Source organism: Castor canadensis, chromosome 15 (genome assembly GCF_047511655.1).
Source record: "Castor canadensis chromosome 15, mCasCan1.hap1v2, whole genome shotgun sequence".
In the NCBI taxonomy this organism is placed as follows: Eukaryota; Metazoa; Chordata; class Mammalia; order Rodentia; family Castoridae; genus Castor; species Castor canadensis.
In genome coordinates, this window is record NC_133400.1 from 37,987,312 (window position 1) to 38,000,404 (window position 13,093).

The window sequence follows — 13,093 nt, forward strand, 5'->3', positions numbered from 1 at the left end:
CTGCTTCTATGTAGGGAGTATACAAATCTCCCAAAAAGCAATTTAAAAATGCATACCAAGAACACTTTAAGTAGTAAAGTTTTTAAACTCAAGAGTAAAGAAATTTGAAATAACTCAACTTCCACTTTTCTTTAAAAAAAAAAAAAAGTACAACCATTTTAACAGGCTTCTCAAAGATGAATATACAAACTTATCTAAACTCTACTAACGTCAGTTTATAGAAAAGTGTATTTTACCTAACTTAAGCTTTTAGGTTTCCAAAAAGAATTTCAGATTGAGATTTTTTTTTTTAAACAAAGCATCTACCATAGAAGAAATGCTTTTAAACTAAAATACAAGCTGTGATTTTTAAATTCAGGAGTCCACTGCCTCTACTATCTTATTTATTAATTATTAATTATTAATCTCTGATCATTTTAAAACTTGAAAAAAAGCTGCTAAGATTTATCCATACCTCTTTCTTCCTCATGCTTTTTGGCAGATGCACTTTTAGGTCTTCCTCTTCCTCGTCTGATATGATCTGAATGGCTGTTACTTCGAGACCTCTTTCTGTTCTCTAAATCTTTATTTACTGTAGAATTTATCTTCTCTCTCCTAACTCTCTCTGTTCGCCTCCTCTTGGCCTCATGCTTGTTTTCTGTATGGATGAATAAAAGTGATACGTTTTAGGGCTTAGCAAGAACTGTTTGCCCAAGTTCTCATTGTCTTCCTTTTACTTTCTAAATAGCACTAGAGTATGCTTCCTGGCATATTTTATAAAACTACAGCCATATATGGTCCCCATACCCATACAGGAAAAAAACCTCAAACATTCACATAACACATGAGCTACGTGGAATACTGGAAAATACAGTTTTTCATTTGTCAGCTTTAAATTTCAGCTCCTACAACTTCAAACAATTCCACAGCAACCTATCTGCCTTTTAACTCCTGTTTCCAAGTTTAAAATGGTGAAATATTAGAAAACGAAAACAAAATTTCATTCCTTTCTTCCCACCTACCTGAATTATAGACTGAAATATGTCAAGTATGCAAAACCAAAACTGACCTTAGGCATAATATATTAAGGTTACAATAAAAATGAAACAGAGCATCCATAGAAAATATTTTTAAAACACTAAAAAACTGAATAGTTTTCACTTAAAGCACAGATGAGATAATAACTGATAAAGACAATGTTGTTATATAAAAGAGTAACAATAGAGGAACTTTACTAAGTATGGTGATTTAATTAATTCAAGAATCCACCCTTTCTAAACAAAAAAATGCTGTATAGAAAAAAAAAACTTGCTTCAATACATATGTGAATTCAAAAGCACCAAAGAGAATCCCCCCAAATACCTAAGTAAAAGGCCAAAACAAATAGGAAAATTTATATCACAAGAACTAAAGGAAACAATTGAAAGAATATACAAAAAGTATAACGGGTTACTGTTTAAAAAAAGAGAGAGAGAGAGAGAGAAAGGAAAAAAAGGAAGGAAGGAAAGAAGGTAGGTAGGTAGGTAGGTAGTGTTTGGGCATGCTCGTGTGTATGTTTGTAATCACAGCACCGCTTTTTCCTTCTTTTGCTGGGGCTAGCCTCAAACCATGATCCTCCCAATCTCAGTCTCTCAAGTAGCTAGGATTACAGATTCGAGCCACCGGCACTAGCCTACACTTCACTTTTTAAAGGTCTATCTTTTAGAAAATATTTATAACTGAAATTATATGTGATTTACTTCAAAATAATACTCAATGGCAGGGACTGAGTGTGGCAGGGTTTGGTCACAGTATACTGTTGTATGCGGTTAAGAATTTCTCAAAAAAACAAAGTTTTAAAAAAAGGAATAGGTAAGGCTTTATACAGTACTGAGGCAGGCTAGAAGTAGGAAAAGTTCAGGATTCATATGTAGGTTGCCCAGGGATGGCCCGGAGACCACCCTCACCTGGCCGGGAACCCCCCATACACCTCCTCACTCATTGATTACTGAATGAGAATCACCTGGTTCCTCCCCTCCCCTAGACTAGCGTAAATTTTAACAGTACCTGAAGGGGGGGAACATGCTCTCTAGGCCTCCAGATTCCACCTGGGCCCCACCATGCTCCTTCTTGAATTTTCTTTCACTAATTTTTAATAAACTCCCTTTACACCCAAGTGTCTCCACTGGTACCCTTAACAGTATGCCTGTTAAAGTTGAACACTGAATTTAGGTTTGCTCCTCCAGCTTCCCATCCATCTCCACAAACCTCTTCAGAGCCAGATTCTTAGAAGTGGTGCCTGTGCTTTCTCACCTCCCATTTGCTCTTAAATTCTCTCCACTACTTATAGTTCTCAGGTCAAAGAAGAATCAACATCAAGAACAAGAAAACCTGTTACCAAACTCAATACACTTCACTTTTGTATCATTTTAGGCCATCGCTCAAAAAGTCAACAAAGATGACTACTCCGGAGATTCCTTGAAGTTATTTCATTTGATTTTCAGGCTCCAGGTTTCCTACTATCTGACCAGCCATTCCTTTTATTAGCTTTGCTGTGTCCCTATCCCTCCCACCACCACCATCACAGGGGCTTTCTCAGTCTCTAATGTGAAAGCCCAGGGCCTGTCCCATCCTTTTCTTTTAACCTTTAAAGACCCATAGCATTAAACACTATTGTTATGATGGCTCCAAAGTTTACACCACAGCCCTGATCTCTACTCTAAACTATACTCATCACTTGAATTCCTTCTACTTCAAATGTATCAAAAAGTAACTGATTCTCACCCCCACATCTGCTCCTCCTCCAACCTTCATCATTTAGTAAATAGCACCAACCACTTACACAAGTCAAATAGCCTGTCATTTGTAACTCATCTTGCTTCTATACTTCACAAAAGTCCATAGATACTCTGCAAAATTTATCCACAATCTCTTCAATTCTCCTAGTCAAACTCACTCTACATACCCAATATTATCTTTAAAAAAAACCCTCAAGTTGCATAGCTCCCCTTCATTACCTTTGATAATAAAAAGCTTTTTATTAGTTTTCTACTGGTATTTAGAATAAAGTAAAAATTGTTTACCAAAGAGTAAGTCACCACAAGATCTGACATTTACAGTTATCTCCAATGTAACCAGTGTGTTTACTACACTACAGACATGCCTTTCTTTTAAACAAGTCCTCTCTCTGCCTGAGTCTATGTATTTGCTAATCCTTCCACTTAGAGCTCTCTCCCCAAGGCTCTTTATGAGACAGGCTTTTCCCCCTTCAAATAGCAATGTATAGGCCACTCCCTCTGAGTTTCCCAGTCCAACTTAGTTCCTAATATTTTACTCTTCCACAATCTGTTATTTACCTGTAAGCTTAGTATGTCTCTCCCATCAAAATATAAGCTTTATGATGCCTGTAATACTAGGAACTTGGGAAGTTGATGATCAGGAAGATGGTGATTTCAGACCTCCATCTCAACCAACAGCTGGGCAAGGGGGCACAAGCTTGTCACCCCAGACTAAGCAGGAAGCTGAGATCAGGAGGATTACAGTTCTAAGCCAAGTCCATGCAAAAGAAGTTTGCAAGTCTCCTTCTCAACAGAAAAAAGCTGGGCGTGGTAGTGGGCACCTGTCATCCCAGTGAGAGTAGGGATGTTACCAGATGGGTAGTCTCTGGGAAACTCTAGACAGAAGATGCCTAGGTTCTTTTGTCTTGCATGGAAAGAATCCAAGCATGACACGGAAATGTAGTAATGTTTATTAACAGTGAAGGAAAGTTATGTATCATAGAGAAAGCTGTGATTCACCCCTGGCCAGGTGAGGTAGAAGAAGCATATCTTTGTTTCAAGGGCCTTTTATAAATTTAAAGGACAAAAACCAGGAAGAATCTGGGTGGTCTCTGTGGCACATCCCACAGAAACATGTTTGACACACTCTGGGCATGCACTTAAGCTAGTTCTTAGGTATTTTAATTACATGCATTCGGTCCAAGGGCAGAAGTCTCCATGGCTTCCTATTCTACAGCTGTAGGGGATTTACAATTGAAAAGGGATCTATGACTGTAAGTGCTAAGATTTTACAATTACCACAAAGAAAAGTTACCTGGCCACCTGAGAGCCCCAGTAGCTTTCCCCTCTATTTTCTGGCCTGTTCAGGAAGATCTCCTTAAAGGCCGGCCTGGACAAAAAGCAAGACCCTCCAAAGTAACCACAACTAAAAGGTTGGAGGCATGACTCAAGCAGTACAACACTTGCCTAGCAAGCAAGAAGCCCTGAGTTCAAACCCTAAAACCAGACCCCCCCGCAAAAGGGAACATATAAACACACTTATATAAGCTTTATGATATGGGATTCCTCTATCTTTTTCACAGAATCTAGAACATTAACTATACATATTAAATACTGCTGAATAAATAAAATCAGTCTGAGTACTTGTTTATTTCACCATCATCTCGAAATTCCATGGAAGCCAGATGCAATGGCTCAAGCCAGTTACTCAGGAGGTGATCAGGAGCACCACCAATGAAGGCCAGTCCCCAGGCAAAAAGCACTAGATCCTATCTGAAAAGGACTGGGGGCATGGTTCAAGTGGTAGAGTGTCTACCTAGCAAGCAAGAGAACCTGAGTTCAAACTGCATTTCCCGACCCCCCCTCCAAAAAAAGAAAAAAGAAATCCCATGAAAAAGAGGGGAAACATGGGAAAGGGGAGAGAGAAAAAGGAAAATAAATCTAGTGCTGGAAACAAGGAAAAGGTACTATTGATACAAAATTTTAAAACTTCAGCAATCTAAAAAGCCAATGGTTCTGAATAGAAGGATCATAATCCAAAATAGGAACAAGTGATAGCTCCTACAGAAGAGTTGTTTTTCCCAAGAGAGTCCCAAAGGCCCTTCCAAGACAGGACAAAAAAGTACAATAAGGAGGGGCAGACAATGGGTGATGGTCAGAAAAAGCTATAGGACTGCTATGGAATAGGTAGGCCTATGTATGCAGAAAAACTAACATAAGAAAATAAAGCCCAGAAAATAGAGAAATGGGCAAGAAAATATCAAACTTTCCTAACACAAAGAAAAATGCAACTCTTCCTAAGAATGAAATATTGTAATAGATTTCACATTCTGCTCTCAACAAATCCTTTCTTACTTTGGCAATAGCAAGGATAATATTAATCAGTGTCCTGCCTGCTCACCTAATGTACACCTAAAACCTGCCACTAAACTTCTCCCAATTATACACTAAAGAGAACTGTTATCAAAATAGACTTTAAGTTGGGCTTTGTGGCAAATGTCTGTAATACCACCACTGGGAGCCTGAGGCAGGAGAATCTCAAGTTTGAGGTCAGCCTGGATTACATAGTGAGTCCCTGTATGAAAAAAACAAAACCCAAAAAGGTCTTTTAAAATACTGTAAGATACATTCATGCAAGTTATTTACACTGATAAGCCAATTCCTTCAATTTATAGATATCATAAAAACAAGCAATTAAGAACTGTCAACAATTTGAGGAAAATAAAAAGCACGAGAGAGAAGGATCTAGTAAACACAAAAAAATTGGAACATTCTGATATACATGCTCAGAAGGATCTGAAAGGAGACTAGGTTTCTTGGGAGAGGCAGTAGCACCATAGGTTGGTCATGGCCAAGGGTGATGGTCTGAGGCCATGAAGGCCAGGCAGGGTAGGCAGTGCTGGCGTCAGAGGCCCAGCCTCCAGAGAACTCCTAGAGTTCCACTGAAGCTGCGGAGCCTCCCAAGGTTCAGGGTCCCTGTGGATGGACGACCAGAAGGTGCCAGCAGCTGTGCTTGGACCCAGTAACTTAAAAGATTAAAATTAATTGGTTGCTGATAGTTCTGAACAAGTACACTTATCCCAGGTGTACATTAGACTTTTACTTTATTTTTCCGATACTGGGGCTTGCACTCAGGGCCTACACCTTGAGCCACTTCACCAACCCTTTTTTGTGAAGGGTTTTTTTGAGACAGGGTGTTATGAACTATTTGCCTGGTCTGGCTCTGAACCGCAATCCTCCTGATTTCTGCCTTCTGAGTTGCTAGGATTACAGCTGTGAGCCATCGATGCCCGGCTGTTAGAATTTTATCTTTGAGGGAAAAGGAAATCCTTGGAAAACTAAGTTTTATGTAGGAAATATGACTCCCCAGAAGGAACAACAAAGGGCCTATTCAGCATAGTAGACATTGGCAGGAACATTTATCCCCCAGCCAGCTTGAGTCAAATGGACTGTATATCTGAGATACCAAGATGGCAGTCCACTATGGGGAATTGAGAATCATCAACCAATACAAGAGTAGTGTGGTAACATACAACCAAGACAGGGTTCTCTTAACATAGATCCCATTAAATGGATGAAGACATAGGTTTCTTACCAAGCACAAACGAATTTGACTTTCTAAAGACTTTTTGTATCATTAAAACCAGTATAGTTTTGACATATTAAGAAAGATGGAATCTAACACAAACAGTTAAGTTTCAAACTACTGTTTCTGTGCTTCAAATTTTTTGCAATTTGATATGAGTATGATCTCATGGAATGTTACCTTCAGTGAAATTTCTAACACTTAAAAAGAGATTAAGAAATTTCTATTGTAGAAATAAAAATTCCATCCTGAAATTTATATGGAATCAAACCTGAAAAATACTAAGGTTAGAGATCTCACATTTCCTTTTTTTTTTTTAATTTTTGAGATTTACTACAAAACTACAGTAATCAAAACATTGTGGTACTGACATAAAGACAAACAGACAAAAGGAAAAAAAAAGAGCTCAGAAATAAAATACTCATGTATACAGTCAAACTACTTTCAATACTTCTGTAAGACAATTCAATGAAGAAAGGAAGAATTTTCAATAATTTGTGATGGGAAAACTGCATATCCACAAGCAATAAAAATGAAGTTGGACCTTTATCTTACACCATGCACAAAATTTAATTCAAAATGGATAAAAGACCTAAATAGAAGAGCTAAAATTTTACTATAAAAATAGAAAAGCTTTGTGACATTATATTTTGGTGATAATTTCTTGAATATGATACCAAAGTCATTAGAAACAAAAGGAAAAACAGACAAACTGGACTTCACCAAAATTAAAAGGTTTTTTTGTGCTTCAAAGGACATAATCAACAGAGTGAAAACCCAATAAATGGGATGGGAGAAAATATCTGTAAATCATTATCAGATAAAGGATTAAGATCCAGAAATATAAAGAACACCAGGCTCTAAGTTCAAACCCCATACAAAAAAAAAAAAAAAAATCCTACAACTCAAGAACAAAAAACCAAAACAACCCAATTCAAGAACGGACAAAGATTTGAGTATTTTTCCAAAGATACACAAATGGCCAATAAGCACTGTGCCACATCACTAATCAAAAGAAAAATGCAATTCAAAACTATACCAAGATACTTCTTCATGGTTATTAGGGTATTATTTAAGAAAAATAAGTGTTGATGAGGATATGGAGAAAGTAGAACTTTTAGGCACTGCTGGCAGAATGTAAAATGGTGTGCTGCTGTGGATAATGGTATGGGGATTCCTAAAAAAATTAAGAGCACAACTACTGTATCATTCAGCAATTCCATTTCTGGGTACATAGCTGAAAGAAATGAAAACAGGGGCTTGAACGCATATGCATATACCCATATTCACAGCACTATTCACAGTAGCCAGAAGATGAAAGCAACTTAAATGTCTACGGATGAATGACTGAATAAACAAAATGTGGTGTACACATACAATGTAGTATTCTTTAACCTTAAAAAGGGAACTTATGCATGTTCAACAAACCTTAATAAAATAAAGGATGAACCTCTAAGACACTGTGCTAAGTTAAATAAGCCAAACACTATAGGACAAATATTGTATTGCATTTATATGAGGTAGAATAATCAAATTCAAAGACACACAAAAAAAGCAGAGTGATGATTGAGAAAAGCGAGGAGACAAAATGGGGAATTACTGTTGCATGGATTACAGTTTGAGAACAGTGTGGGAGGTAGATGGTGGATATGGTTAAGAATACAATATGAATACACACTTAATGCAACTGAAGTATACACTAAAAATGGTTAAAATACGTAATTTTATGTTATGTATACTTTACCACAATAAAAGTTGAAAAAAAAATTAGAAAATGAGATAAAGTGCTAAAAATAAGCTAAATAACAAACATGCCTAATGACAATGAAAAATCTAGAAAGGGAAATAAAAATTTCCTAGAACAAAGCAAGAAGACAAAAGTATGCAACAGAAAGTAAAGAGAAATGAAGATCCAAAAAAAATCTGCAACATATCTAGGACAGAAATGCTAATTATGTACTATATATTTCTTAAGACTCTCCTTCTTGGCAAGGTGGCCAAGAAATCTAGCTCAGACTGTTGACATGTAAGTGCTTAAGGTTGCCAGAAATATTTTTTTCCATGGGATTGACATGTCCCTGACATTCTTCTACTCTTCCCTCTTCTTTCTGCTTGGAATGCCTGTAGGTATAAAAGTTACCTTCTTCACTAAACAGTAAAAGTAAATTCTCTGTCCAATACAGTGTTAATATCTGTGGTCTGTAATCCTGATATATTATCAAGTAAGCATGAAAAAATAACAAGAAAAGAGAACAAGGAAAAGGAAATAATGATTTAAAAATGCCCTAAGTGGAAAAACTTGAGCTTTCAGGTGGAAAGGCACTTTTTTTTTTTTTTTTTTTTTGGTGCTGAGAATAAAATCCATGGCTTTACACATGCTAGGTGAGTATTCTACCACTGAGCTATATCCCTGTCCCGGGTGCCAAGGATGAACGAGAATAACACTAAAATGTGAATGCAAAATAAAGACATTTTCCACAATAGAAGATAGGAAGTATACTGTCACATGTCTTTTCTTAAAATGTTTTTCCAGGTAGGAAACAATTTCTGAGAACTTTGTTTTAGAACTAAAAACACATGGGTTAAACACACACACACACACACCCACCCACACCCATATAGAAGAATGGAATTATCTTGTGGGCACTATGGAAAGAAACTCTAGTACAACAATGTGCACCTGTTGTGACAAAAGTATGTGACCTAAAACAGTCTCTTTTTTGTTTTGTTTTGATTATTTTTGAGATAGGGCCCTCACTATGCAGTACCGGCTGACGCAGAACTTGCCACGTGCCCAGGTTGGCCTCAAACTTGCAATCCTCCTAAGTGTCCCAAGTACTGGAATCTCCATTTTTTTAAAAGAAAACTAAAGTAAATCTATCATTTTTAGACTTCTTTGCTTACCTATCAATCACTGCCTACTAAATTACCTTAAAGAATAATTTGAAAAGTGAGTTTAGACTTAATCATTTTCCTTCTAGCAATAAAAAATGGGGAGATTATTTATTGGACTAAGCTTACCCTAAAGCATATACCTATAGACAATAGTAAAATACTAATAGGAAATTCCAAGTTTTAACTGGTCTTAAATCTTTCTCTTCAACTTTAGAGTCTATAATCGATGCGTAGCTCCTTAGTTTACTTTTATTCTATAGGTCTTATAATTAAAATTTTAGAAAGGAAAAATGTATGACCACCGTTATTAAATGCAAACTGGGACCCCTGATAAACCACTGAGAACTCCCATCTGGAAAACCAAATTAAAAGATGTAGGACAATCTTAGTTAATTAATACTTCTCTTAATATTCATAGTTAACCAAACATTTGATGAAATAACTAGTAACTAGCTCTTTGGTCCACAGTACAGATAGTCACAATTCTAAGAAATATGATGCTTCCTTTAATACCTTTTAAAGAAATTTCTCTGGTACTGGGAGTGGTGGCTTATGGCCGTAATCCCAGTACTTGGGAGCTGAGGTCATTTTGAGTTACACAGGCAAGAACCTGTCTCAAAAAACCAAATTGGCAATTTTAATTTCAAGGATGCTTTACATTTTTTTGGTGGTGTTGGGGACTAAACCCAGAGCAAGTACTCTATCACTGATATACACCCTCTGGCCTTCAAAGCTACTTTTTTTTTGGGGGGGGGTGGGTGGGACTGGGATTTGAACACAGGGCTTCACATTTGCAAAGCAGGTGCTCTACCACTTGAGCTACACCTCACTCCATTTTTCTCTGGTTATTTTGGGATGGAGTCTCACAAACTATTTGCTCGGGCTGACCTTGAAGCATGATCCTCTCAATCTCAGCCTTCCAAGTAGCTAGGATTATAGACGAGAGCCACTGACACTTGGCTCAAAGCTACTTTTTAAACTCTCAGTCAACCATTCAATTTAGAAATGAAATCCTAAATGAACAAAAACACTACTTTTAAAAACTCATCTCTATTTCAATACAAAAAAAAATCCAATAAACTCCTTGGAAAGGTGTTGAAGAATAATAATTGCCTGAAGTTCTAGGTTCTTGTAAAAAAAAAAAAAAGCATTTCTTAACAGTTATATTTATAAAATAACACTCAAATGCTCCTCTCACCAAAATTAATTTTAACTTTAAACTTGCATTTACCTAGCATGCATGAGGCCCTAGGTTCTCAAGAACAACAACAACAACAAAAAGCATGATACAGGGTTTGCCTAGCATGCTCAAGGTCCTGGGTTCCACCCCAGGACCAAAAATAAATAAATAAGTAGCCCTTACCTGTAAAAAGTATTTTGTAGGGCTTGGGTATAACTCAATGGGAAAGCACTTCCATAGCAGGTTCAAAGCCCTGGTTCCATCCCAAGCACTATACACACACACACGCACACATTATTGTGCAGACACTTAAAAAAAAATGCGTCTACACCACAAGTATTTTTAATTCCCTTTTTCTCTTAAATTATTTTAGAGACTTCCATGTCTACACAAAAATCTGTATCATTCTTTCTAATTATTACATACTGCTCCCTAAAAAGATATGCCCTATTTTATTCAAGCATTCTCATACTGTGGCATCTGGTTTACTAAAAACTTATTTGTGTTGCCTTGAAAATCCTACCAAATATTTTGTGTATTCAAACAATTAGATTCTCTAAGTTACATACCTATTCACAGAGAATTCTAGATTCAAGGTTAGGTGCATTTAAAACTTTTTAATAACTAGTTTATTTATTGCAGTACTGGAGACTGACCCTAGGGCCTCACCCATGGTAGGCAAGCACTCTACCACTTGAACCTGCATTTTGTTTTCACAGGGTCTCACTAACTTTGTGCGGACTGGGCTGGCCTCAAACTCTCTCCTGCCTCTGCCTCCTGAGTAGTTGAGATTATAGGGGTATACCACTACACTTAGCTAACAAACTACTTTGGATTGCTCTTCAAAAAAGCTTTGCCAAGTTATGTCACCAACAGTATTACAGTACCCATTCTGCCATATTCACAAAAGTACTTAAAAATTCAGAAAGAATGACATTTCATTTCAACTGCAATTCCCTGATTATTAGTGAAGATACATATTAACAATTTTCATTTCTTCTATAAACTCTCTTAACTGACTTATAACAAATGTTCTAGATCCTACTTGCAGTAGTCATTAAGCACTTGATAAACTGTAATGGCCTGCAAATTAGACTATTCTCATTTACATTCTTTCAACATAAAAACTCAGCAAACAAGGTATAGAAGGAACACACCTCAACACAATAAAAACTATATATGACAAACTTACAGTCAATATCATATTGAATGAGAAAAAGAAAGTGTGTTTCCTCTAAGACCTGGAATAAAATAAGAATATCTGGAAATAACTCTTGTTCAACATAGTATTAAAGTCTTAGCAAGAACAATTAGACAAAAGAAAGAAAGGGCATCCAAATTGGAAAAGAGGAAATCAAATTATCCTTGTGTGCAGATGATTTTATATATAGAAAAACACCACTAAAAAACTGTTAGAACTGATAAGCAAATTCAATAAAGTTGTAGGATACAAAATTGACAAACAAAAACAGCAGCATTTTTATATACCAGTAACAAACTTGCTAAAAAAAAAAAATCAAGAAAGCAATCCCATTCATAATTGCTACAAAATCTTTAAAAAATTATAAATTTAATAGGAACAGATTTAACTGAGGAAGAGAAAGAGCTCTGCTATGAAAATTGTAACGCACTTCAAAAAACTGAAAAGGACACACACAAAAATATGAAAAAAATCATTCCAAATTCATGGATTAGAAGAATTAATGTTGTTAAAATAGCCTTATCACCCAAAGTGATCTACAGGTTAAATGCAATCCCCATCAAAATACCAATGGCATTGTTCATCACAATAGAAAAAGTAGGGGGGGGGACCCCATGAAATTCATGGGAACCACAAAACAGCCTGAATAGCCAAAGTAATGCTGAGTAAAGGGAATGAAGCTAAAGGTATTGAGGTAGGCTAAAATTAGGGAAAGTTCAGGACTCATAGAAAAGTTCTACATTTTATATTAACCATGCTTTGGCTCAGGAAACTCCCTCACTGGGTCAGAACTGCCCATGTCCTTTCCCACTCGTTGATTATTGGATGGCAATCACCTGGTTCTCCCATTCCCATAGGTGATTATAGTTTTTAAAAGCACCTGAAGAGCAGAAGCACCTTCTCTTGGCCTCCAGATTCCATCTGGGCCCCACCATGCTCCACTTTGTTTTTCCTTCCCTAACTTTTAATAAACTCCATTTATACCCATGTGTCCTGTCATGGATTCTTCCACACAGGACAAAGAATTTGGAAGTCTACTGATCACAGACTGTACCAGAGCTGTTAACAGTATCACCACATCTGACTTTAAAATATACTATAAAAATATAGTAACCAAAACAGCATGATACTGGCACAGAAGTAACAGAGTAAGGAAACAGAATAAAGAACCCAGAAATTAATCCAAAAAAATCCAATTTTCAAAAAAGGTGCCCAAGAATGTAAATGGAAGGATAGTATTTTCAGTAAGTAGTGTTGGGAAAACTGGGGCCATACGTGTGCAAAAGAATGAAACTAGATCCCTACCTCTCACCATATACAAAAATTAGATCAAAGACCTGATACTATGAAACTACTAAAAGAAAGCAACAGGAGAAACAATGCAAGACATTGTATCCTTGTGCTTGCCTCTACCACTTGAGCCACACCTCCAGCCTTTTTCGGCTTTTATTTTTCAGTTAAGATCTTGCCTTTGGCAGAGGTGGGAGTGGACAATG

General features: G+C 36.7%; 1 protein-coding gene across 3 annotated transcripts in view; it reads right to left on the bottom strand.

Annotated features, from left to right (window-relative positions):
- C15H16orf87 (chromosome 15 C16orf87 homolog) overlaps positions 1-13,093 on the bottom strand; it is a 41,309-nt gene that overhangs the window by 12,297 nt on the left and 15,919 nt on the right. For 2 of the 3 annotated variants that reach the window (XM_074056074.1, XM_020171351.2), the window contains exon 3: positions 455-637. The exons of the other annotated variant lie outside the window; for it this stretch is intronic. In XM_074056074.1, the coding sequence (XP_073912175.1) occupies positions 455-637 (183 nt within the window). The remainder of the gene's footprint in view (positions 1-454; positions 638-13,093) is intronic. 3 annotated transcript variants of the gene reach the window in all.